Source organism: Carcharhinus amblyrhynchos, chromosome 3 (assembly GCF_965287045.1).
Source record: "Carcharhinus amblyrhynchos chromosome 3, sCarAmb.v2.hapA, whole genome shotgun sequence".
Lineage (NCBI taxonomy): Eukaryota > Metazoa > Chordata > Chondrichthyes > Carcharhiniformes > Carcharhinidae > Carcharhinus > Carcharhinus amblyrhynchos.
Genome location: NC_137326.1, coordinates 12,828,998 through 12,854,965, shown reverse-complemented (window position 1 = coordinate 12,854,965; position 25,968 = coordinate 12,828,998). Strand labels below are relative to the sequence as shown.

The 25,968-nt window shown below is 42.9% G+C and overlaps 1 protein-coding gene across 1 annotated transcript in view; it reads left to right on the top strand.

Moving 5' to 3' along the window:
* LOC145335738 (guanine nucleotide-binding protein G(i) subunit alpha-2) overlaps positions 1 to 25,968 on the top strand; it is a 238,938-nt gene that overhangs the window by 183,846 nt on the left and 29,124 nt on the right. Inside the window, exon 6 of the mRNA XM_080181461.1 lies at positions 20,620 to 20,749. Within this exon, the coding sequence (XP_080037587.1) occupies positions 20,620 to 20,749 (130 nt within the window). The remainder of the gene's footprint in view (positions 1 to 20,619; positions 20,750 to 25,968) is intronic.

Below are 25,968 nucleotides of genomic sequence, written 5' to 3'. Positions count from 1 at the left end.
GATGTGTGTGCTGAGATTTGAGTTTCTGTCTGTCCCTTCATCAGTTAGCAAGTTGCCAATTTCAGCTGCATTGCTACATGGCAACAGCATGTGGAACTTCGGGGGTTCCCCACAGTTTGAGAAAGAGGCCAAGATTACTGGATCCCTGCAATGCAATAAGAAGTCTGACAACACCAGGTTGAAGTCCAACCGATTTATTTGATAGTAGACTCGCAAGCTTTCAGGGTCTGCCCCTTCGTCAGGTGAATGGAGAGTTTCTGCAATGCACACAGTAGCTGCTGTATTGTCAAATGATTGTGAAGTAGATGTTTAACCCACACACTTGCAGGTAGGATTGACGGGAAAAATTAGATAATAAGTGATCATGAGGGTAAAGCTTGTTTATCAGAAGGAGAGAAATTGGAGCTTTCCCACCTGCTTGACTTTGTACTTGTAAAGGTACACGCTGTACAGAACACATTGTTCCTTACATTGAAAGTGAGGGGCACCCATGAAGACAAGTCACTTCCACATTCCTGTTTTTTTTCCCAAGTATCTGTTCTGTTCATTTTGTATTGCTTTTAGATAAGCAGCTGGTTCAAAAAAAAATCAACAGAATATGACCATGCAACACTTGCTTTAGAATACATAAAGGCCTAACACAAAAGGCCAAGTTAAAGCAGTTTGTAAAAGTTACCAAAACTTGATGGCCACTCTCCCTACTCCATAGTGTCAGCACACTTAACTTGAGTTTGTTGCCATGCTTAACTTGACCATGGTGCAACAGTGAAAAATGCTCAAGTAATGTGGAATCCTATGGATGTTTGTTATTATATCACTCTAAATTCCTTTAAAAATTATTCCATTATTTTTAAGCACAGTGGTGATACAGTGGGTAAATAAGAAATGTTGTATTCTAAAAAGTCATTGAACTGTTGGCTTGGTCTGTTGTACACAGAGGCACTGACGGTGGTTACACAAAGTTTTTTTTAACCTGTGAAGACAGAGTTTGCACAGTTGTTCCTTCCTATACAATTAAATGCCACTTTAACTTTCCAGTCGGTATCTGAATCAGGAAGTAATTTTAGATGAGGAAGGCCATTTGGTTTATCCATCCATTTGGGATCCTAATGCCTCTGACCCCCTGATTGAGGGAGTTCTCTTGGGGAGTGGGACTAATTGAATGATTTTTTTTCAAAGTGTTGGTATAGACACCATGGGCCAAATGGCCTCCTCCTGTGTCACTTTCTGTTGTGATTCCTCTAAACCCTGATCATAGCCCCCATTTGACTGTTTCTTTACTGTTTTTACCAAGTAGCTCAACTTGTACTGGCTTTGTTGATTATTGCTATACACACTTGGACTTCTCCCAAATATCAACAGTACCTAGATGTTCCAAGCATCAACAATGCTTGAGGCATTGCAATGATGCATGAGTTGCTTTCCTCCTGTTATCCAATTGATGTGTTCCTAAGCTTTCCCTTTAGACATTTTGCCAAGTTTCCATAATAGAACCCTGCTCCATTTGCTGCTTTATATGAAGCAGATTTGAGGAATGCTACTGGGAGATACTGCTGTTTGCAGTTCCCTGCAGCCAGTCTATTACTTTAATTAAAGTTTCTTTGAGGTCCACAGCAATTGACATTTTTCTCCAGAGTGAAAGAAGTTTGTGAAACATAACACACTGCTCAATTTAGTGGTGAAAATAACTTATTAATATTTTGTAATATCTTCTGGGGCCTGAGACTAAAGTAACTGAAATGTGCACGAAACATAGAAAATAGCAGCAAGGATAGGCCATTTAGTCCTTCGAGCTGCTCCGCCATTTATTATGATTATGGTACGTGGAAAGTGAAATTAGGTCCATAAATCAGACTGGACTTGGACCCAGATTTGTTATTGAGCTACTCTCATCTTGTGTCATACTCTTCATTCTTTTAACTTAATGGCAATATTTGTGCTATATGAGTTTCCAACTAAATGCGCTGTTGCTTTTTATGCTTCTTGGCAGGTTTATTTACTGTAGTAAATCTAGGATATTCAAAACGTTCGTACTGGAAATGCCAATAATTATCTTTTGGCTTTTCAGTAAAAGCTTGAAAATTTAAGCAGACATTAATTACAATAACTTGGCCTTGGATCGAGCAATTCACTGGCACTCACTCGACAGGTTTGTACAATTTACTGATGTGTTACCATGACAACTGAACAATTGATGTTGAGTGGGCATCGATGCTGGGGAAAGACATGAACATCTTCTGAAGGCCGGTATGCATACTGACATGTGACTGACTTGAAAGTTGAAACAGATCAGGGCAGGTCATGGGAACACAGAGTACAGAGAGTTTGAATAGAAATAAGCAGAAATTAAAGGCACAGGTACCTGATGAGCTACTTAATCAGTGCAGGAATTTATTGCCCGGTGTGATGTGGAAGGAATACAGGCCTGGTGTAGGCCCAGAATCAATGTTTAGTTGGTGCTGAGTTAATTTGATGCAGTTCCGAATGCACTGGGAAAATTGTATTTGGCATCAGTACCCCTGATTTAGGAAGGGAAGGAGAAATTGGAAGGAGTTCCACTTCCTGCCCAGCAAGTCCTATATTCACATCTGGTAAGGACACAGCTACACTTCGGCAAAATAAACTGTTGATCCTCATGGTCAGTACAAATGTATAAAGAAAAGCTGTATGCTAAGGATATCAGAAACCAGTGTCCATGGAACTGTGTACCACCTTCCAGAAGGAAGAAAGGGGAAGGGGAAGTTTCGGATGCAGTAATAAGAGGCAGGGCGAGTTGCTTGTTCACGGTTTATTTGTTTAAAGGTTTGGTAGGAAGGATTATTACTTACGTGGAGAAAAACTGCAGCAGGCGACGGTGCAAAGGGACCTCGGGGTCCTTGTGCATGAGTCGCAAAAACCCAGCTTGCAGGTGCAGCAGGTGGTCAGGAAGGCGAATGGGATGCTGGCCTTCATAGCGCGGGGGATTGAATATAAAAGTAGGGAGGTCTTGCTGTGGCTATATAGGGCATTGGTGAGGCCGCAGCTGGAGTACTGTGTGCAGTTTTGGGCGCGGTACTTACGCAAGGATATTTTGGCCTTGGAGGGAGTGCAGAGGAGACTTACTAGGCTGATGCCGGAGTTGAGGGGGTTGAGCTATGAGGAGAGGTTGAATAAACTAGGCTTGTACTCGGAGTTTAGAAGAATGAGGGGAGATCTCATTGAGACGTATAAGATGATGAATGGGATGGATAGGATAGAGGTGGAGAGACTCTTCCTGCTCAGAAAGGATAGTAGGACTAGGGGGCACAGCCTCAAGATAAAGGGGGGGCGGTTTAGAACGGAGTTGAGGAAGAATTTCTTCACTCAAAGGGTGGTGAATCTCTGGAATTCTCTGCCCGTTGAAGTGGTGGAGGCTACCTCGCTAAATATTTTTAAGACGCGGGTTGATGGGTTTTTGATAAGAGAGGGGATTAAGGGTTATGGGGAGAGGGCGGGAATGTGGAACTGGGCCACGACAGATCAGCCATGATCTTATTGAATGGCGGGGCAGGCTCGAAGGGCCAGATGGCCTACTCCTCCTATTTCTTATGTTCTTATTACAGAACCAAACATATTATGTTTGTGACTTTCTTTTTATAGCATTGATCATGTAGAGCTGAGCACACCTGAGTATTTTGACAGTGGGCTTGCTTTTCCTGTTGAATGAATAAGTAGTATGAAGTCTCTTACTGCTCACCATCATCGCACTTTCTGCTGCAGTCATTCAACAGCAGTAAGTGCCTTACACTTGAAGCCCTTTGTCTCACTGAATCTGAGCTGGCTATTCTGAAGAGAAATCAAGTTAGTCTCACTCCCGGGCTCAGATCCACCGCCCCATCAGGCAGTGCGATCTAAATCCTAACCACTTGTAGCATAAAAATGTGTTCCATCTTATTCCCTCCGTTTCTTTAGCTATTTAGTTAAAGATGTTGCTTTGCTTTTGTTTTTAAATTATAGACATTTCTTTTGGTGTGTGGTGTCAGCCCCACTGTAGGTGAACCGTCACTCCCTGTCCTCTGGAAAACACTTTAACTCACCTCACTAAATTTAATGGCATGCCATGAATTTCGTTGACTTCAGCTTACTAGTTTCACCCTGTGCCTCTGTGTAATCCTCAGTGATTTCATGAGTTGACAAAATTACACAATATTAGATGGTAATTTTGAATTTAACTACCAGATATCTTTATTAAACAGTAAAAGGACAAATAAAATTTCACATTGACACAATGTAGATTTCACAAGAGCAAAGTACTGCGAATGCTGGAAGTCTGAAATTAGAACAAAATGCTGGAAATACTCAGCAAGTTAGGCAGAGAGAAATAGTTAATGTTTGTGATCTGTGACCTTGCATCAAAATTGTCAGCGCAAAATTCATTTGAAGTGGGGGCTCTACATATTTAATATCCCAGGTCTGTACTGTTCTGAATCTGAACCACCTTGGATTGCAATCTGCAAATCACTTCCAGATACCCCTATAGGGAACATGTAAACTTTTCCATTTTGATTGTAACTTCATGTTCATTTCCAAAATTGATTATTTTGTGCATTGTAGTAATTAGTATTTAGAGGGACAAACTAAAGCCAGCATTTTTGTGCAAAGGATACTTGAATCATAGCCAATACGAGTAAAAAAAAATTAAATTTGCTCCATTGTGGTGCCACATGCCCTTAAACCCATTCCAGAGGAAGTGTTTGTGCTATTACTAGTCCACAAGGGTTCTGTGTGTTAGCTGCAGGAGACTCCTCAACTGTGTAGAAAGGTCACATCATTAAAACTGGACTCTCCTGGCGCAACTGAAATCTCATGCTTCTGCAACACACGTCTGATTAGATATCAATCAAAGACAAACATCAAGTGAATATTGCTTGGATCTTCGTTGGGGTAAAGAACTAAAAAAAATGATTAGACAAACAATAGGGCCAAATTCTTGGCCAGTTTGAACCCTTTCCTGTGTCAGAAATATTGTTTGCCGTTTTATCTTAACATTTCATACTATTTTAAATTCATATGCTAGTAAAAGAATGAGGGTCAAGTTTATTTTGGAAAGTAAGTAATTATTCATTGGCATGAACGTAATGATTGTTGTTAAGAATTTTCAAAGGGCATGCTAATCCATCAAATTATTCTGTAATAGTTGTGTAATAAAGGGAAGCAGCTGCGTAGTTATTAAGACCTCAGTCACTCCCTGTCACTTGGTCTTGTGCTTTAGTTTCCAGTTAAAAGCAGTTTTAGAGGAGTGAAAGTCGACCCAGTTTATCCAGATTATGACACCACTATGAGCGGGTGAGGGTTGGTGGTGGTACAAGCGGTGTTGGGGGGAGTCTTCTCATAGATTATTCCTGGGTTGTATCCATCTGTAATCTTTAAACCATGAAGTAGCAGCTGGCGTACATTAATAAACATATGGGAAGGTGCACACCTTCTTTCTACCATTTGAGATTAAAGAACAGTTACAGCTCCATTTTAATCTGCCTGGGGAAGTGGATCTCAGCTCAGCTCTCTACGGTCCTAACATACAATGGTGGCCTTGTGCCAGAGAGATCAATTTCTGTAACTTGATTGTTATTGTACTTGTCAGATGGCTCAGTTCCATTGTTCACCCCACCATGAGGTTCTCAGAACTGAAGTCCGGAGGAGGGAGGGCTATATGCAGAAGAAACAGGCTGGCTAGTGCCTGTCAGCACAGAACTGCTTCCCTCAAACTGATTTGGCTGCAGTAGGTAAAACATTCCCCAAATCAACACTGCTTAACTGGTGCAGCCAGGAACAGTACAGATGAAAATCAATAGATTTGCTGGAAAAGACAATTGCTATTAATATTGTGATTCATGTTTTATCTACATTTATTAGATCTTGATTTAGATCTGCATTTAGATTTTTACACTGCACTGTTAATTTGAGCCAACTTGTGACGCTAATCAATAAACTTAAACAATGTGGAGTGTCCAATACAGCAACCCATTTAATGAGCCCATAGTTTGAACACGTTTGCCAGAATTTTACCACCCCGCTTACCCGCCATAAGCGAGGGATGGACAATGGAAATATCTGTTGACCTCGAGCGTAATTTTCCGGTCTCGGGTCGAGTGAGGCCATAAAATCCCACCTGCAGTGTCCATCTTGAGCATATGTTGATCTGATAAGGCACAGGTTGGATGGAGCATGAAGCTGAACAGTGCACCATTTCCAATGTAACTATAAAGGTGTAAGTACAGAAACAGATAACACTCTACATTTGTGCAGAAGTTACTTGGTATTAACATCCGAATCCATATGCCTTGCTTGGCATTTCAGATTACTTTTGGATCGGAATGTGGCTATTCTGAATTGTACCTTGTTTCACTGTTTATCCAGACTGGACTCAGGAATTCTCTCTCTGCCACATCTTTGGTTCAATCTTCTCCTGTGTGTATGTTGGGTTCTATGGCAAATGCTCAAAGCATACCTGAAGTATGGTTTGGGCACAACTGTTATAGAGGGAATAAGGATTCCTGAATTGCGATTTGAACAACATATTATGTATATGATGTCTTTAACATAGCCAAGGCACTTCAAGGAGCATTATGTAGCAAAAAGTCACGTAAGTAACATTCAGGACAGATGGTGAGAGGCTTGGTCAAAGAGAGCAGTTTTGAGGAGCATCATGAAGGATGAAAAAGATAGAGAAAATTTAATAGTTCAGGCTGGCATGGCCATCACGGGTGGAGCATCAAAAATCTGGGTGCTTGAGGCCAGAATTAGAAGTGAAGGTAGCGCAGACCGTTCTGGGATTGGAAGAGATTAGCGGTAGGGAAGCGTGAGGCCGTGGAGGGATTTGAATGCAAGGATGAGAATTTTGAAATTGGTGTGTGATTTAACTGGAAGCCAGTGCAGTTGGGCGAAATGGAGGTGGTGCAGGTCAGCATATAAAGAGCAGATTTTTGGATTATTTCTAGTTTATGGAAGGTACAGTGTGTGAGGCCAGCCAGGAGTGCATTGAAATAATCAAGTCTAGAGGAAAAAAGGCATGGTTGAGGATTTCAACACCAGATGTGCTGAGAGAGATGCCAGAAACATTCCAGAAATGTGTGAATCAGGAGGTGAAAGGGAGTGTATAAAATCATGAGAGACATAGGATGAATAGTCTTTTTTCCCAGGGTAGGGGAATTGAAAACTAGAGGGCATAGGTTGAAGGTGAGAGGGGAAAGATTTAAAAGGGACCTGAGGGGCAGCTTCACACAGAAGATGGTGCATAATGGAATGAGCTTTCAGAGAAAGTGATTGAGGCAGGCTCAATAGCAACATTTAAAAAGCACTTGGATAAGTACATGGATGGAAAAGGATTAGAAGGATATGGGCCAAACACAGGCAATTGGGACTAGCTGGGAGGGCACCATGGTTAGCATGGACCACTTAGGCCAAAGGACCTGTTTCTGTGCTATATTGAGCTATGACTCTCTGAGGGTGTAAAATGAATAAAATCACCAGGGAAAGGGTACTTAGAAAATGATTAGAACTAAAAACTTATAAGTCCCCAGATTCTGATGGACTCCATCCTCGAATCTCAAAGGATGTGGCTGCCAAAACAGAAGATGCATTTTCGAAAGTTCCCTAGATTCTGGAAAAATCCCTTCAGATTGGAAAATAGCAAATGTAATGCCTCTATTCAAGAGAGGCGGGAGACAGAAAGCAGAAAACTGTAGGCCAGTTAGCTTAACAATCTGTCATAGATTCATAGAGCACAGACGAGACACTTTGGCCCATCAAGTCCGCACTGACACAGTAGAAACACCTAATCCCATTGCCAGCACTTGGCCCATAGCCCTGAATATTATGACTTGCCAAGCCCTCATCCAGATATGTTTTAAAGGATGTGAGGCAACCTGCCTCTACCACCCTCCCAGGCAACGTATTCCAGACCATCACTACCCTCTGGGTAAAACTGTTTCCTCACGTTCCCCCTAAACCTCCTGCTCCTCACCTTGAAAAGGAAAAATGATAGACTACTACGAAGGAGGTTGCAGCAGGGCACTTAAAAATCTCAGTTGAACCAAGCAGAGTCAACATGGTTTTATGAGAGGGAAATCGTAGTTGACTATTTGAGGAAGCAACATGGGTGAAGGGGAACCTGTGAATGTGCTGTGCTTGCTTTCTGGAAACAGCTTCGTTTCTCAAGGTACCATATCAAAGGTTATAATGCAAAATTAAAGCTCATGCAGGAGTAACATTAGCATGGGTAGAGGATTGGTTAGCTAATTGGAAACAGCAGGTATAAATGGGTCATTTTTAAGTTGGCAAAATGTGACAATGGATTGCCACAGGGAGCAGTGCTGGGACCTTAACTATTTACAGTTTATATGAATAATTTGCATGAAGGGACTTGCTAAATTTGCTGATGACACAAAAAAAAGGAAAATAAGTTATGACACGAACATAAGGTGTCAGCAAAAGGGTATGGACAGATTAAGTGAGTGGACACAAATTTGATACATCAGTATAATGTGGGAAAATATGAACTTATCCACTTTGACAGGAGGAGTGGAAAAGCAGCACATTGTTCAAGCAAGTACATAAATGCATTAGAAGCAGTTCAGAGAAGGTTTACTTGACTTTACCTGGGACTGGTGAGGGTGATGTGGGGTGTGGTGTTAGGAGGAAAGTTCAAACATGCTGGGCCTGAATCCATTAGAGTTTAGAAGAATGGAGATAATACTGAAATATACAAGATTCTGAGGGTACTTGACAAGGTGAATGCTGAAAGGATATTTCTTGTGGGAGAGCCTAGAACTAGGGTACACGATTTAAAAATAAGGCAGAGATCAGGAGAGATTTTTTTGAGTGTTGTGAGTTTTTAGAACTTTCTGCCTCAGAGATGCGAAGGTAGAATCAGTGGTTATTTTTAAGGCTGAGTTTTATAGAGCCTTAATTGGTAAGGGAGTCAAAGGTTATTGGGGATTGACCTCATTGAATGGCGGAGCGTGCTCAAGGGAGCCAATGATGTAGTCTTCCTAAGTTGTATGTTCGTGTGGGTTAGATGATATTCCAAATGTGATTTTAGTGGTGACATGAATTTGTGGGATTTGAAAGTTCCAGGACTTCAAGATCGGCAGTAATTAGCAGGAATGTTGATGTCAAGAGTAGGTCTGGGTGGATACATGCATGATTGTGACTGTCTTTGTTCAATCTAACAAAATTCATTTGTTTCCAGGGCTGGCTTGACTAGGGCACTGTAGGGCTGTTATTGCACCTGGATCCATAACCCAATTCATCCATCGATTGATTACAGCGCAGGAGGAGGCTATTCGGCACATCATGTCCATGCCAGATGTCCATTCCAGACTTCTGCAAGAACAACTCTGCTATTCCCACCGCCCTTCCCCCAGCCTTTTAAATTGATTCCCTTCCTAAATATCCAATTCCTTTTTGAAAGCCAAGATTGTATCTGCCTCCATCACACAGTCAGGCAACACATTCCAGATCCTAACCGCTCGCTGCCTAAAAAGTGTTTCCTCATGTCGCTGTTAATTTTTACCATTACCTTCATCAGTATTCTCTAGTTTTCAACCCTTTGGTCAGTGGTACACAGTAGCCTAAATACAGACTGCACTTGAACTGATTGCATTTAGGAGAAAAGCTTTTAGAAATTGTAGGCAAGTTGAATTCAGGAAAACCTAATGGTGAAGGATAGTACTGGAGTCAACCTTTACATGCTTTCATAGGCATTTATTTATGATAATACACATTATAAACATGCATTTCCTAATCCAGTAACCACAGTTCTAGTCTCATCCTATTGAAAGACATACATAGTTCGTATCCACCACCTGTGCACAATTAAACACAATTAACATTCAATGTGTAACAGGAGGTTGTTTATATGAAATAATCGCCTAATTTATTGATGTGATTTGACTAATGTTATCCCATGAGTTTTCAAGTAGCAATGTAATTAGAAACTACTCACCAGAAAGGTTTTTTCAATGATAAAGGTGTGCAAGTGTGAGAGTAATGAACTTGGCAAGTTATTCATGCCTAAATAAGGGCTGTTCATTGTTGACATTTTTGCTTGTTCAGTTGCGCTGGATAACCCAATCCTTTTGAGAAATTCTGCATTGAATTTCCACTGATCCTCATGGTTTGCACCATCCTTTCTTGTTCAGCTTGGGTTTGTCCTAAGTATTCTTGAATCTTTTATGCACAAAGGATTTTAAAAGCTATTTTTCTGTTTCCTCTCTGTTTCCCTGCTGTCCCTTCCCCTGTTCAGTTTTCCCCTATCTATCTCCCTCTCTGTTCCTCTTTTGCTGAAATGCAAGTTGCCTTTGCCTTTATTTTAAGCAAATGTCCAGCAGCAAGAATTGCTTTAACTGAGAGAGGTACTGGAGTGCATTGATCTTGAGAAGCAGAGTTCCTGTATTTAAGCATTTTACTCTGAAAAATTCCTGCCGCACCCAACCTCTGGTGTGAATGAACCATCTTCTGGTTTCTGAGAAACCAGACCAAGATAAATTTTTGAACAGTAAAGGAATTAAGGGTTATAGTGAGCAGGCAAGTAAGTGGAGCTGAATCCACAAGAAGATCAGCCATGATCTTATTGAATGGTGGAGCAGGCTCGAGGGCCAGATGGCCAACTCCTGCTCCTAGTTCTTATGTTCTTCAACCAAGAAGATGCAATCTTTCTTTGTTGTGCATAGTGTGCATCATTTTTTTTGCTGCCATTCCTATTTCAATTCTGCCTTGCATTCTGGGAAACATGGCAGCCCAGCTTGTGGTCTTCAATTACGGTAAATATCTGTTCGTGGAAATCATAGAATGCTTACAGTGCAGGAGGAGTCCATTTGACTCATCGGACTTGCACCAACAACAATCCCACGTATTTACCCTGCTAGTCCTCCAACACTAAGGGGCAACTTAGCATGGTCAATCAACCTAACCCATACATCTTTGGACTGTAGGAGGAAACTGGAGTGCACAGACGAAACCCACGCAGACACAGGGAAAACGTGCCAACTCCACACTCAGGAGTGGCTCAAGGCTGGAATTGAACCCAGGTCTCTGGTGTTGTGAGGCAGCAGCGCTAACCACTGAGCATGTTATTTATAATGATTTAACTTCCAACGTCTGCCTCCTCACACACAATAAGTTTAACGCAACATTGAAAGCCATTTAGTTCAAAATTATTTGAAATTTGTTCTGGGATATGACCATACTGGCTAGGCCAGCATTCATTGTCCATTTCTAATTGCCCTTGAGAAGGTGGTGGTAAACCACTTTCTTCAACTGTTGCAGTCCATGACATGCTGGTGCACTGCGAGTGCTGTTGGGAGGCAGGTTCCAGGATTTTGACCCAGTGATGATGAAGGAATGGCAATATAGTTCCAAGTCAGGATCGTGTGTGACGTGGAGCGGAACTTATGAATAATGGTGTGTTTAGCCTATACTCTCCAGAGCTTAGAAGAATGAGCAGAGATCCTTCGGGGGAGGGGGGGGATAGATTAAGTGGGCCATTTAGAACTGAGGGGAGGAAGAATTTTTTCCCTTGGAGGGTGGCAAATCTTAAATCGTCTATTCCAGAGGGCTGTGGTAGCTCAGTAATTCAGCATATTCAAGACTGATAACAATAGATTTCTAGTTATTAAAGATATTAAGGGATGTGGTGATAGGAGGAGGAAAATGAAGTTGAGGTAGAAAATCAGCCAAGGTCTAATAGAATTGCAAACCAGGATCCAGGGGCCAAATGGACTATCCCTATTCCCTGTGCCTGCTCCTAGGTCGTAGAGGTTACGGAGTTGGAATGTGTTGTTGCAGCTAACCTTGGCGAGTTGCTATTAACCTTTTGTTAATTTGTTTGTATGTTTGGTCATGGACTGTTAACTGTTATATTCAGGTAAGGAATGTCTTCCATTTTAGATGGAGGAAGTTACATGCGGGAAAGAGAGAGACCATAATTTCGTCGAACTTAAAATGGGGCAGGGTATAATAGAAAAATCCTAGTGTGACAATTTATAAGAATTGTGAAAAGCAGATGCGTATACGTGCCTCACTTTTGGTTAATAAAATCTTGCCTGTGTTTCTTGCGAACTTTTTTATTGAATTTCGATGTTGGATTTTACTATCTCTGTAAATGCTATAATTGCTATCACTGGGAATGTGTTTGCAGCCCTCTTCATGTTAAATGTTTGCAGGGTCTGTTTCCATTACCTGTATGACCATGGGAATTTATGAACCAGTGGAGAATGTCTGCAGGTACGATCTTCCTCCAAAGATTATGCTGTGACCAGTCTCAGCCTTGTCACAATTCGTTGTAGCTAAAAGGTTAATCATTGTCTTCCTCTGGTTACCATGAAAAAAACATAAACAATGAATTTTCCCCTTTTCCAGACATCTTTTCATTTCCTTAGGACCTATCTTTACAAATGAGGTATTCATTTTGGGATAGATAATTTGTTAATACTTGAACTATAACCTGCTTACTGGTAGATACTTCAATGGGAATAAACTACTGCATTCTATTGGCACTGCATTCATATTTAATAATGCTGTATTTGTCAGGTTTTTATGTTTCCCTCCACGTGCTTTGTTGGCACCATGTTGACAATTCAAGCGCTCTGCTGCCCTTTATCAATAGAATTGATGTAGCGCATTGATGATCCTAAAGCACACTGACAGCTCATAGATCAGGTTGCTTACAGCACTACAGTATAACTTTTAACAATGCATTATGTACAATTGTCTCATAATTTGTCTCTGGTTGTGATCTGCTCGAGGCCAGGTCAGGGCAATGAGCTTGACCAGGTTGGTCACTAGTTGAAGTAAGCAGAGACATCGACTGCATTGCACTCCACCTACCTCAACCAACGCCCCACCCCCACCCCAATTCCCACCCTGCCTGGCCCACTTTATTTCTCTTGCCAGCTCAAAATCGAGGATCGAGAGAAAATAAATGTGCTTTCCACTTCCGGCTTGAAATGCACACTATGCCTGAAGAGTCACACAGCAATGACACCAAACCTAAAATATTTGGGCTGCACAGTGGCGCAGTGATTAGCACTGCTGCCTCACCGCACCGCCGACCTGGGTTCAATTCCAGCTTCGGAAGTCAGTGTGGAGTTTGCACATTCTCCCTGTGTCTGTGTGGGTTTCCTCTGGATGCTCTGGTTTCCTCCCCAGTCCAGAGATGTGCAGGTTAGGTTGATTGGCCATGTTAAATTGCCATTCAGTGTCAGGTGGATTAGGAGGGTATATATGTGGGCTGTGGGAATAGGGCCTGGGTGGGATTGTGGTTGGTGCAGACTCGATGGGCCAAGTGGCCTCCTTCTGCATTGTAGGGATTCTATAAAGTACCCTATAATAGAAGTACAGATGTAAATGTTTAAAAATTTCATAAAATTTTTGAGTTTGAAAAATAAATTAGTCCAGGTGATTGCTGAAAGCACAGAAAGGTAGTGCAAATAAATGGACAAGTTGAGATTTGCCATGTCTTAAAATATGTTTCAACAGCCCACATTCAAAAATCTGTTTATCACGATGGACTTGAAGCTAAAGACATAACTTTGTCCATCTATGGAACTTTGATAGTTTCTTTTGAACCTTTAAGTACTTTATTCCTAATCAAAAAAAACAATTAAGTCCAATCAGGATCCCCAGACAAGGGACAAACCAGATCCAAGCTGACAAGACCAGATATACATCCCAACTTGTGCTTGACCAAACAAGATCTAAGCTGACAGGGTGAAGCATTACACCCTCCCCCAGCCTTGATCTGAGCTTCGTCTTTGCTAAATGGCCAAGATTACTTTGAAAAATTGCATCAGGTAAAGCCTTTGTTTAACCTCATTGGCTACCCTGATCGCTTGCTCTTCCCTTGCACAGGCAAACCATGATCGCAGGCATCAGTACACCTGAAGTGGGATGGGCCAGCCACATCCCCTGCCTGATAATGATTTCATCCCTGCCAGGTCACTTCGCGAATTAAGTTTTTGATAGGCATAAATTGTGGAGATACACAACCTCACTGCACTCTGACATCAATGTGGTGGCCTATCTTGGTACAGGCAGTGCCTGTGAGTCATTGCTTCAGTCATCTTGTAGCAGGTACATTTTGAATGTGTCATTTCAATGCAGTCTTCAAAGACAGCCTCCCTTATCTGATCGATAGATGGCTGACGGTAATTTCATTCAACTACTCCAATGATGTCACAGACATCGAACCTGAGACTTCAAAGGTTTACAAATGCCAGCAGGGACACGTGGACTCGACTGCTGATGACTTTCGTGACCAAATCTCACTTGCTTGTAATAAACACTCCACAGCTTATTTGTTTGTTTGAAATAGCATCTATTCTGTACACGTTTTTGCGGCAAAATGTGCTAAGTGTGGAAGAAGTAGTATTGAGCGTAAAGTCAGATAACTGATCTGATCAGCTGGATTTGACTTAAACCACGTGGATTATGTTGAGTGAATGATAGCAACATCTAAGCTTGGGCAATCTGAACCTTGTACCTTTGATATGTATGCTGTTTTTCTCCTACAGCTTCATAAGAACATAAGAAATAGGAGCAGGAGTAGGCCATCTAGTCCTTCGAGCCTGCCCCGCCATTCAACAAGATCATGGCTGATCTGTCGTGGCTCAGTTCCACATTCCCGCCCTCTCCCCATAACCCTTAATCCCCTTGCCTATCAAAAACCCATCAACCTGCGTCTTAGAAGTATTTAGCGAGGCAGCCTCCACCACTTCAACGGGCAGAGAATTCCAGAGATTCACCACCCTTTGAGTGAAGAAGTTCCTCCTCAACTCCGTTCTAAACCGCACCCCCTTTATCTTGAGGCTGTGCCCCCTAGTCCTACTATCCTTCCTGAGCGGGAAGAGTCTCTCCACCTCTATCCTATCCATCCCATTCATCATCTTATATGTCTCAATGAGATCTCCCCTCATTCTTCTAAACTCTAATGAGTACAAGCCTAGTTTATTCAACCTCTCCTCATAGCTCAACCCCCTCAACTCCGGCATCAGCCTAGTAAACCTCCTCTGCACTCTCTCCAAGGCCAAAATATCCTTGCGTAAGTACGGCGCCCAAAACTGCACACAGTACTCCAGCTGCGGCCTCACCAATGCCCTATACAGCCACAGCAAGACCTCCCTACTTATATATTCAATCCCCCTCGCTACGAAGGCCAGCATCCCATTCGCCTTCCTGACCACCTGCTGCACCTGCAAGCTGGGTTTTTGCGACTCATGCACAAGGACCCCGAGGTCCCTCGGCACCATCGCCTGCTGCAGTTTTTCTCCACGCAAGTAATAATCCTTCCTACCATTATTCCTACCAAAGTGGACCACCTCGCACTTGCCAACATTAAATTCCATTTGCCAGTTCCTGGCCCATTCGCCCAGCCTATCTAGATCCTTCTGTAGACTCTCCACACCCTCCACACAATTTGCCGTTCCACCAATCTTGGTGTCATCAGCAAATTTCGACACCCTACACTCGGTTCCCTCCTCCAGATCATCTATATAAATGGTAAATAGCTGAGGCCCCAGCACCGACCCCTGGGGCACTCCACTAGTCACCATCCGCCAATCCGAATAGCACCCATTGACCCCCACTCTCTGCCTTCTATTTGACAACCAATCCTCTATCCACGCTAACACCCTACCCCCAACTCCATGCCTCCTGACCTTCTGCAATAACCTCTTGTGAGGTACCTTGTCAAACGCCTTCTGAAAATCAAGAAAGACCACATCCACCGGCTTTCCTCTATCCACCGCCCTGGACACATCCTCATAGAACTCCAGTAAATTTGTCAGACACGACTTCCCCTTAACGAAACCGTGCTGCGTCTGCTCTAAAAAGCAATTCCCCTCAAGATGCCTCGCTATTTCCTCCTTGATGACGGATTCTAACATTTTACCTACAACAGACGTTAAACTAACCGGCCTATAATTCCCTGCCTTTTGCCTGGCACCCTTCTTAAACAACGGCGTAACATTAGCCGTTTTCCAATCTTCCGGCACTTCCCCGGAATCCAGCGACGTCTGGAAAATAACCACCGAGGCATCCACTATCACCTCCGCCATTTCTTTCAGAACCCTTGGATGCATTCCATCCGGTCCTGGGGACTTGTCCACAATCAGCCCCTCCAGTCTGTCGAGCACCGCCTCTCTAGCAACAGTAACGTCATCAAGACCCTCCAGTCCTACCACCTTTCCATCTCTAACACCCGGCAAATTATTCACGTCCTCCTCCGTGAAGACAGAAACAAAAAAGTTATTCAAGACCTTAGCCATATCCCCATCCCCTACCACTAAGTCCCCCTTCTCATCCTCTAAGGGACCAACGTTCACCCTAGCCAGCCTCTTCCTTTTTATATATTTATAAAAACTCTTGCTACCCATTTTTATATTAAGCGCTAGCCCAGCTTCATAGTTTCTCCTACCCTTCTTTATCAACTTCTTTGTCAATCTTTGTTGACATTTAAACCTCTCCCAATCCTCTTCTCGCCCACTACTCTTAGCTACTCTAAATGCCTCCGCTTTTAATTTAACACTTTCCTTCACCTCCTTCGTTATCCACGGCTTATTACCTCTCCTCCTACTGTGCTTTTTGACCATCGGAATAAATTTCTGCTGAGCGCCAAGAAAGATCTCCTTAAAGATCCTCCACTGCTCCTCAGCAGACCTACCTTCCAACGCGCTCCCCCAGTCCACATTCGCCAATTCTTCTCTCATCCTACCATACTCCCCTCTGTTCAAAGGACGCGTGTCTGGGAACCCACTTTCTCCTCCTCCATCTGCACCAGAAACTCCACCATACAATGATCACTCTCCCCAAGAGGATCCTTCACCACAAGGCCCCTAATTCTACCCGCCTCATTACATAACACCAGATCCAAGATAGCTCGCTCCCTCGTCGGCTCCAACACACACTGTTCAAGGAGACTATCCCGGCAGCATTCCAAGAACTCCTCCTTGAGCCCACTGCGCCCAACATGGGTCGACCAATCTATATGTAGATTGAAATCCCCCATAACTACGGCCGTCCCATTCCTGCACGCCGCACTTATTTGCGCGTTAACAGCCCGCCCCACCTCCAGATCATTATTCCGGGGCCTATAGACAACACCCACCAGCGTCTTCCTCCCTTTGCTGTTCCTAATCTCTACCCACAACGATTCCACTTTCTGCTCCTTGGCTCCAATATCATCCCTTGCTACCACCCTGATGCTATCCTTAATCGGCAAAGCTACGCCCCCCGCTTTTTCCTCCCGCCTATCCTTCCTAAACACTTGATACCCCTGGACATTCAGCTCCCAGTCCCTGTCCGTTTTTAAATATCGGTGGAGCTCCATGGCTGCTGCCTGCCTTTCAGTGTTCACCGCTGTGACGGCCTGGGGCTCTCCCTCACGTAACCAGAACTGTTGTGTAACATCATTGTTGATATGTGGTCAGCCAGTGTTAATGAGAAATTGTACAATTTGTTTTACAAGACCTAAGACTCCTGTGAATCATTTCTCAGCATTAAGCAATGTATCTTTAACTCTGCTTCTCAATTTAATTCCAAAGGAAAATCAGATAATTGCAGGTGAAAAATTGATGGAGTTTAATTTGGACAAATGCGAGGTGATGCATTTTGGTACATTGAACCAGGGCAGGACTTATTCAGCTCATGATAGAGCGTTGGGGAGAATTACAGAACAAAGAGATCTAGGATACATGTTCAAAGTTCCTTGAAAGTGGAATGACAGGTGGACAGAGTGGTGAAGAAGGCATTCAGCATGCTCGGTTTCATCGGTCAAAACATTGAATACAGGAGTTGGGACGTCTTGTTGAAGTTGTACAAGACGTTGGTAAGGCCACACTTGGAATACTGCATGCAATTCTGGTCATCCTATTATCCTATTATAGAAAGGATGTTATTAAACTGGAAAGAGTGCAGAAAAGATTTACTAGGATGCCACCAGGACTTGATGGATTGAGTTATAAGGAGAGGCTGAATAGACTGCGACTTTTTTCTGTGGAGCGTAGGAGGCTGAGGGGTGACCTTATAGAGATCTATAAAATAATGAGGGGCATAGACAAGATAGATAGTCAATATCTTTTCCCAAAGGTAGGGGAGCCTAAGACTAGAGAGCATAGGTTTAAGGTGAGAGGAGAGAGATACAAAAATATCCAAAGGGGCAATTTTTTCACAAAGGATGGTGAGTGTCTGGAACAGTCTGCCAGAGGTAGTAATAGAGGCAGGTACAATTTTATCTTTTAAAAGAAAGTTTTTCATTTAGATAGTTACATGGGTTTAGAGGGACATGGGCCAAATGCGGGCAATTGGGATTAGCTTAGGGATTTTAAAAAAAAAAGGACTGCATGGACAAGTTGGGCCGAAGGGCCTGTTTCCATGCTATAAACCTCTGACTCTGACTCAGTTCATCCTAAGTGATGCAACATATTTGGCCTGTGTTTATTTTCTGATATCTAACCTTTTTTGTACATTGTGTTCTCAGTATTTAATGGAAAAATGGCATGGCGCCACATAGGTAACTTTTACTATAGTGATAAATATATCAATACAGTCAGATGGCAAGCGATGGACTGAATAGCTGCCTCTTTCTGTAATGTGATTCTGTGCTGTGCTAACAAACCATTCCTAAAATCAACCATCTGTAGTGTTTAGTTATGGTGACTGTAAGATGCCACACTTAGCTTCAACGCCCTGCACTGTGAAGGAAAAGATCCTGTTTGGGTTTCCAGCTTTTGATTACTACACAGTAAAGCTGGCGGTAAAGTGTGCAGGTGGAAATGTGCCGGAGGGAAGAGTTGGGCTTTGCTGTGTTGTTTGACTAGCATCATGTAGCCATTGTTTATTATTTATTGATTAGTGTCACGAATCAATGTGATTAGTGTCACTAAGTAGGCTTACATTAACACTGCAATGAAGTGAAAACCCCCTAGTCACCACACTCCAACATCTGTTCGGGTACACTGAGGAAGTATTTACCATGGCCGATCCACTAACCAGTACGTCTTTCAGATTGTGGGAGGAAACTGGAGCACCCAGAGGAAACCCACACAGACGCGGGGAGAATGTGCAAACCTGGCACTGAGGCAGCAGTGCTAACAACTGTGCCACCCTTAATATCGTGGTTCATGCAGGAGAAATTACCATTTGAATACCCTACCAGAGGGTTGTTAGAATTATTAGAAATTGGAAAGGGAGAAGATATAGCAGTACTGTAAGTCATTGTGTTTACAAAAAAAGTCAAAATCATGCATATGTATCAAGCCGTATCCCTACTGCTGAGATTGGCCACAATTTACACACAACTTTAACATGTAAACGTTTTCCAGTTTGCCTGAATTTCTGGACGTACTTATTTGATCACATGGCTGGCCAGGTTAGAATTTCTACTTTGGATTTTGTGTTCAGCCTGTTTCAATGAATGGGGTTTCTCAGTTTTGTTGAATTCATGCTCATGGCCATAAGGCAGACATGGCTGGCAGCTGTCTCAAGCAGAATAGGTGTACCTCGCACATGCAGAGAGAATGGGTTAGTGTGTCACAGAATTAACATTCAACATTTTCTTGAGAGAAGCACCGGAAGGATATATGGGATGCTTGCCATTTTCTGCTGATCATTTTGATAGATGGAACAGCACCAAATTAACAGTTCCATTATTCCGGCTAAAGCTAAAAAGTTGCATGTTGTAAATTTATACACATAAAGATAAAATGAAGTAATGCATTATTTCTTTCTCAAACTCAAATAACAAAACACAGGCGTATTTCATTTGCTTTTTTTCAGTATTATTTAACTGAATCTCAAATGCCTTGGGATGTTTTATTACTTCATAGGCACTACATGATTGTTGAATAAATGTAACCTAGGTACTCTTGCTCCATGGGATTCTGTATCACAGCTGTGTTGTGAAACTAAATAAAGACAAATGAACCAATGATGTGATGAAAGACTGCAATATTTATCCCAGCTTGACAGGCCCTTGTGTACAGAGCTATCAAATGAGTCAGATTAAAGATCCTGATGGGAGATGTTTGTTTCCCTTGTTGAGAATTGATGCTCAGCCAGTGTATTACCCAGAAATTGCTATTGCTGACTTAGTGTTCACTGGGCTTGCTTTAATACACTAAAGGTTGCTTTGGATGGGTAAGCTATTGGAATTAATGTCTACATCAGTAGACTTGCATTCTTTGATAGGCCTCTAACTGGAGCTTGGAAATAATAGTATCAATAATAGTATCACCGTTCACAAGAATCTGTAATAATGTTAACAGTAATTCAGAAGCTACCTGAGCATGCAATGTTTCACAGCCAGTAGAGAATTTCTTTTGCAATTTTAAGATGTAAGGACTTCAGACAGCATTATATATATTCCTGTCTTCAGACCAAAAAGATTTGATCAGAAACAGGCCATGGTTTAAATTTTAAAATCCCACTGCCTAAGTCTGACTACAGTTTAAATAAAAGCCATGTGAGAAACAAATATTGATCTGCAGGAATCCCTCAGACCTGTCCCTTATATAAAAAAAAGGCAAAGATAATTGTTAACTGGCCAAGGGATATATTGAAAAGAAAAGCAAGGTGATAATCAGTTTTTTGCATTTTGTTTTTCAGGATGTTTGATGTTGGTGGACAGAGATCGGAGAGAAAGAAGTGGATCCATTGCTTTGAGGGAGTCACTGCTATCATCTTCTGTGTAGCTCTTAGTGCATATGACTTGGTCTTGGCAGAGGATGAGGAGATGGTGAGTAAAATGCAATGGAATCTTGACCGTTCAGCAGGCTTAGTTTTTCCCCAATTAATAAATACAGTATTAATATTGATATCTTACAAATTTGTAGCACCCAGTATTTATTGTGTGTGGGGGAGTTCAGGAAGATCTTCATCTACCAAGCAGGTTTCCAAATAGGCAAGTTTGAATCCACTGTTATGCTTGCATAGAAACATAGATTTATGGCACAAGAAGCCAATTGGTCCATTGTACCTAGGCTAGTCATATATACCTAGTCTAATACTATCTCCCAGTTCTTATTCTGTAGGTTATGGCACCTCAGTCATATTCAAATGTTCTTTAAGTGTGATGAGGGTTTTTGCCTCTACCACTCTTTCAGGCAAAGCACATTTGTTTTGAACTTTTTTTTAGCACTCCCTTGAATGTTTCCCATTGTCTACATTGACCTACTTTCAAGTAGCTGTTCCAGCTTTTACACTGGAGAAAAGCCAATACTAAGCTGCAATTTTCCCCAGTCTAAAACTTTTAGCCTATGGTCATCTTTCCCCACGACTAGTAAATCTAACTCAATAATGACCACAACCACAAAACGCTGCCCCACTGAAACCCTTTCTTGCCCAGATGCATTTTCTAAATCTAAGTTCAAAAGTGTCTCTTGTTGGACTTTCTACATTCCAGCTTAAAAAAAAGTTCTCTTGAATGCATTTTTAAGATATCTGCACTTGCTGTATTTTTTGCACCTAATGCTACTTAATTCTCTTCTTGTTTCACACTTGTCAGCAACTTCCCTACACATCGCTCTTCCATCTCCCTCTGACTGTTTGGGGGCCTATAGTATATTCCCAACAGTGTGATTGCCCTTTTTGTTTGTTCCTCAGTTCAACTCGTGTGGCTTCGTTTGATATTCTTTCTGGTGTATCATCCCACCTAACAGAACTCTTTCTAACTTGAACCATGTTTTAATTCTGCTCTCTATCCCCTTAAACACTTTGTAACCAGCAATGCTGGACTACCTTCCATTTCAGTAACAGTTGTGATATATTTTCACGTGTTTATCTGTGACCTCCATTTAGAGAGGGGATTAAGGGTTATGGGGAGAGGGCAGGAATGTGGAACTGAGCCACGACAGATCAGCCACGATCTTATTGAATGGCGGGGCAGGCTCAAAGGGCTAGATGGCCTACTCCTGCTCCTATTTCTTATGTTCTTATTTATTCATCAGAATATTGCCTTATTCACTAGCCAACTTGTATTGAAGTATGTACCAGTAATCTGTAAACAACTCCTTTGTCTATTTTCTAGTCGTTTTTCCATGACCTTCCATAGTCACTAATTTTGTTTCTGATATGGCCTTCTAACTTTTCCTTCTGAGCCTACTTTCAGATTCCCATCTTCCTGCCAAACTAATTTAAACTCCCCCCACCAAAGTATTGGTCTCAGCCTCTTTGAGGTGCAAACTGTCTGGCTTCTGCTGGTTCCAATGTCCAGGAAGCCAAAGCCTTTCCTCCTGCACCATTTCCATAGCCACGAATTCAGCTGCACAATCCTTATATTCTTGCCCTCACTAGCAGGTGGGACCAGGAGGAATATGGTAATTGCTACCCTTGAAATTCTACGTTTACTCCCTTTCCTAGTTTCCTGAATTTTTCCCGCAGGAGCTCATCCTTTTCACTCATCTCATTGGTACCAATATGGACATCCGCACTTGTTCACTTGTCCACCTCAAATGTTGTACAACTGTTCAGCGATGTTGGTGAATCTTAGGAAATGCATTACATGACAGCAAATAGTTTATAGAATAATAGCGTGATAACCTCACTATAAGGTTAATGTTGAAATTCACTCGGTAAGCTTATCATAAATTTGGCATCCATTGTTGACTGGGATGCAGTGAATAGTGGGTGCAGATCAAGTGTCAGGCCAGTGCAGGAGGCTGGACGGGGCTGCGTGCTCAAGTCCCTTTCACAACGTTCTAAAAATGGGAAGATTTTCTGGTCAGGTCTCTTCCTGAGATGGAGAAGCTCAGGAAATTGTGTTTGTACTGAAGGGCACAAGAAATTTCTGCAGAGAATGTAATGAAGATTTGAATATAAGACTAGTATTTTATATCCCTATTCCACTTTTGTGTGGTACTGTATCAATACCACACATTCCCTTTACAGCATTTCAGGAGAACAATCTCTGAAGAATAGTACCATTGCCACAAGTTATCCAGATCCCAGATGCTGAAGTGCTTTGAACATAAGAACATAAGAAATAGGAGCAGGAGTAGGCCATCTAGCCCTTCAAGCCTGCCCCGCCATTCAATAAGATCATGGCTGATCTGTCATGGTTCAGTTCCACATTCCCGCCCTCTCCCCATAACCCTTAATCCCCTCTCTTATCAAAAACCCATCAACCCGCGTCTTAAAAATATTTAGCGAGGCAGCCTCCACCACTTCAACAGGCAGAGAATTCCAGAGATTCACCACCCTTTGAGTGAAGAAGTTCCTCCTCAACTCCGTTCTAAACCGCGCCCCCCTTTATCTTGAGGCTGTGCCCCCTAGTCCTACTGTCCTTTCTGAGCGGGAAGAGTCTCTCCACCTCTATCCTATCCATCCCGTTCATCATCTTATACGTCTCAATGAGATCTCCCCTCATTCTTCTAAACTCTAACGAGTACAAGCCTAGTTTATTCAACCTCTCCTCATAGCTCAACCCCCTCAACTCCGGCATCAGCCTAGTAAACCTCCTCTGCACTCCCTCCAAGGCCAAAATATCCTTGCGTAAGTACGGCGCCCAAAACTGCACACAGTACTCCAGCTGCGGCCTCACCAACTCCCTATACAGCCGCAGCAAGACCTCCCTACTTTTATATTCAATCCCCCTCACTATGAAGGCCAGCATCCCATTGGCCTTCCTGACCATCTGCTGCACCTGCAAGCTGGGTTTTTGCGACTCGTGCACAAGGACCCCGAGGTCCCTCTGCACAGTCGCCTGCTGCAGTTTTTCGCCACGTAAGTAATAATCCTTCCTACCATTATTCCTACCAAAGTGGACCACCTCACACTTGCCAACATTAAATTCCTGGCCCATTCGCTCAGCCTATCTAGATCCTTCGGTAGACTCTCCACACCCTCCGCACAATTTGCCGTTCCACCAATCTTGGTGTCGTAGCAAATTTCGACACCATACCCTCGGTTCCCTCCTCCAGATCATCTATATAAATGGTAAATAGCTGAGGCCCCAGCACCGACCCCTGGGGCACTCCACTAGTCACCATCTGCCAATCCGAATAGCACCCATTGACCCCCACTCTCTGCCTTCTATTTGACAACCAATCCTCTATCCACGCTAACACCCTACCCCCAGCTCCATGCCCCTGACCATATGCAATAACCTCTTGTGAGGTACCGTGTCAAACGCCTTCTGAAAATCAAGAAAGACCACATCCACCGGCTCTCCTCTATCCACCGCCCTAGACACACCCTCATAGAACTCCAGTAAATTTGTCAGACACGACTTCCCTTTAACGAAACCGTGCTGCGTCTGCTCTATCAAGCAATTCCCCTCAAGATGCCTCGCTATTTCCTCCTTGATGACGGATTCTAACATTTTACAACAGACGTTAAACTAACCGGCCTATAATTCCCTGCCTTTTGCCTGGCACCCTTCTTAAACAACGGCGTAACATTAGCCGTTTTCCAATCTTCCGGCACTTCCCCGGAATCCAGCGACGTCTGGAAAATAACCACCGAGGCATCCACTATCACCTCCGCCATTTCTTTCAGAACCTTCGGATGCATTCCATCCGGTCCTGGGGACTTGTCCACAATCAGCCCCTCCAGTCTGTCGAGCACCGCCTCTCTAGTAACAGTAATGTCATCAAGACCCTCCAGTCCTACCACCTTTCCATCTCTAACACCCGGCAAATTATTCACGTCCTCCTCCGTGAAGACAGAAACAAAAAAGTTATTCAAGACCTCAGCCATATCCCCATCCCCTACCACTAAGTCCCCCTTCTCATCCTCTGAGGGACCAACGTTCACCCTAGCCAGCCTCTTCCTTTTTATATATTTATAAAAACTCTTGCTATCCTTTTTTATATTAAGCGCTAGCCCAGCTTCATAGTTTCTCCTACCCTTCTTTATCAACTTCTTTGTCAATCTTTGTTGACATTTAAACCTCTCCCAATCCTCTTCTCGCCCACTACTCTTAGCTACTCTAAATGCCTCCGCTTTTAATTTAACACTTTCCTTCACCTCCTTCGTTATCCACGGCTTATTACCTCTCCTCCTACTGTCCTTTTTGACCATCAGAATAAATTTCTGCTGAGCACCAAGAAAGATCTCCTTAAAGATCCTCCACTGCTCCTCAGCAGACCTACCCTCCAACGCGCTCCCCCAGTCCGCATTCGCCAATTCTTCTCTCATCCTACCGTACTCCCCTCTGTTCAAACAAAGGACGCGCATCCGGGAACCCACTTTCTCCTCCTCCATCTGCACCAGAAACTCCACCATCCAATGATCACTCTCCCCAAGAGGATCCTTCACCGCAAGGTCCCTAATTCTACCCGCCTCATTACATAATACCAGATCCAAGAGAGCTCGCTCCCTCGTTGGCTCCAACACACACTGTTCAAGGAAACTATCCCGGCAGCATTCCAAGAACTTTGAAGTAAGCTAACATTGTATCTGCATTCAAATCTTCTCTGGACCCATGGGAACGTTTTGTCTAAAGAAGTCCAGATGAAGTAATGATATTTACAGAATGAAAGCTATTTTGTTAATGCAGTTTGGGTTCTGGGTTGGTACAGATTATGCAGAGCACACAGAAAATTGAATCCACACCAACTGAGAGTGCTCGAGGTGGAAAATTTTCAATTTTCCAGCATTAAGTATTCCTTTTCTTGAAAACAAAAAACAAGGTGTCTGTCCCTAGCTGTGGTTTTGGCAGACACAGCTCTAGTCAGTTCCCCAGGCTACTTCAGCTCTGCTAAGCACAATGCTATCACCTACCTTCATCCTCCCTCTCAGTTTGAGGTGTTTTGCAGACCAGTGGAAATAAAACTAAAGGATTAAACTGGACACTAAGGGATAGAACATCTCTCAGACAGCTGACTCTGAGAATATCACAGATCCAAACATGTTTAAGAATAATGTTGTTTCATGGAAAGCGCTGTATGACTGCCCTGCCTGGTCTTTGTCTTGCTTATTGAATGTTGCACACTGCACCAGGTTGAAAGTAAGGAA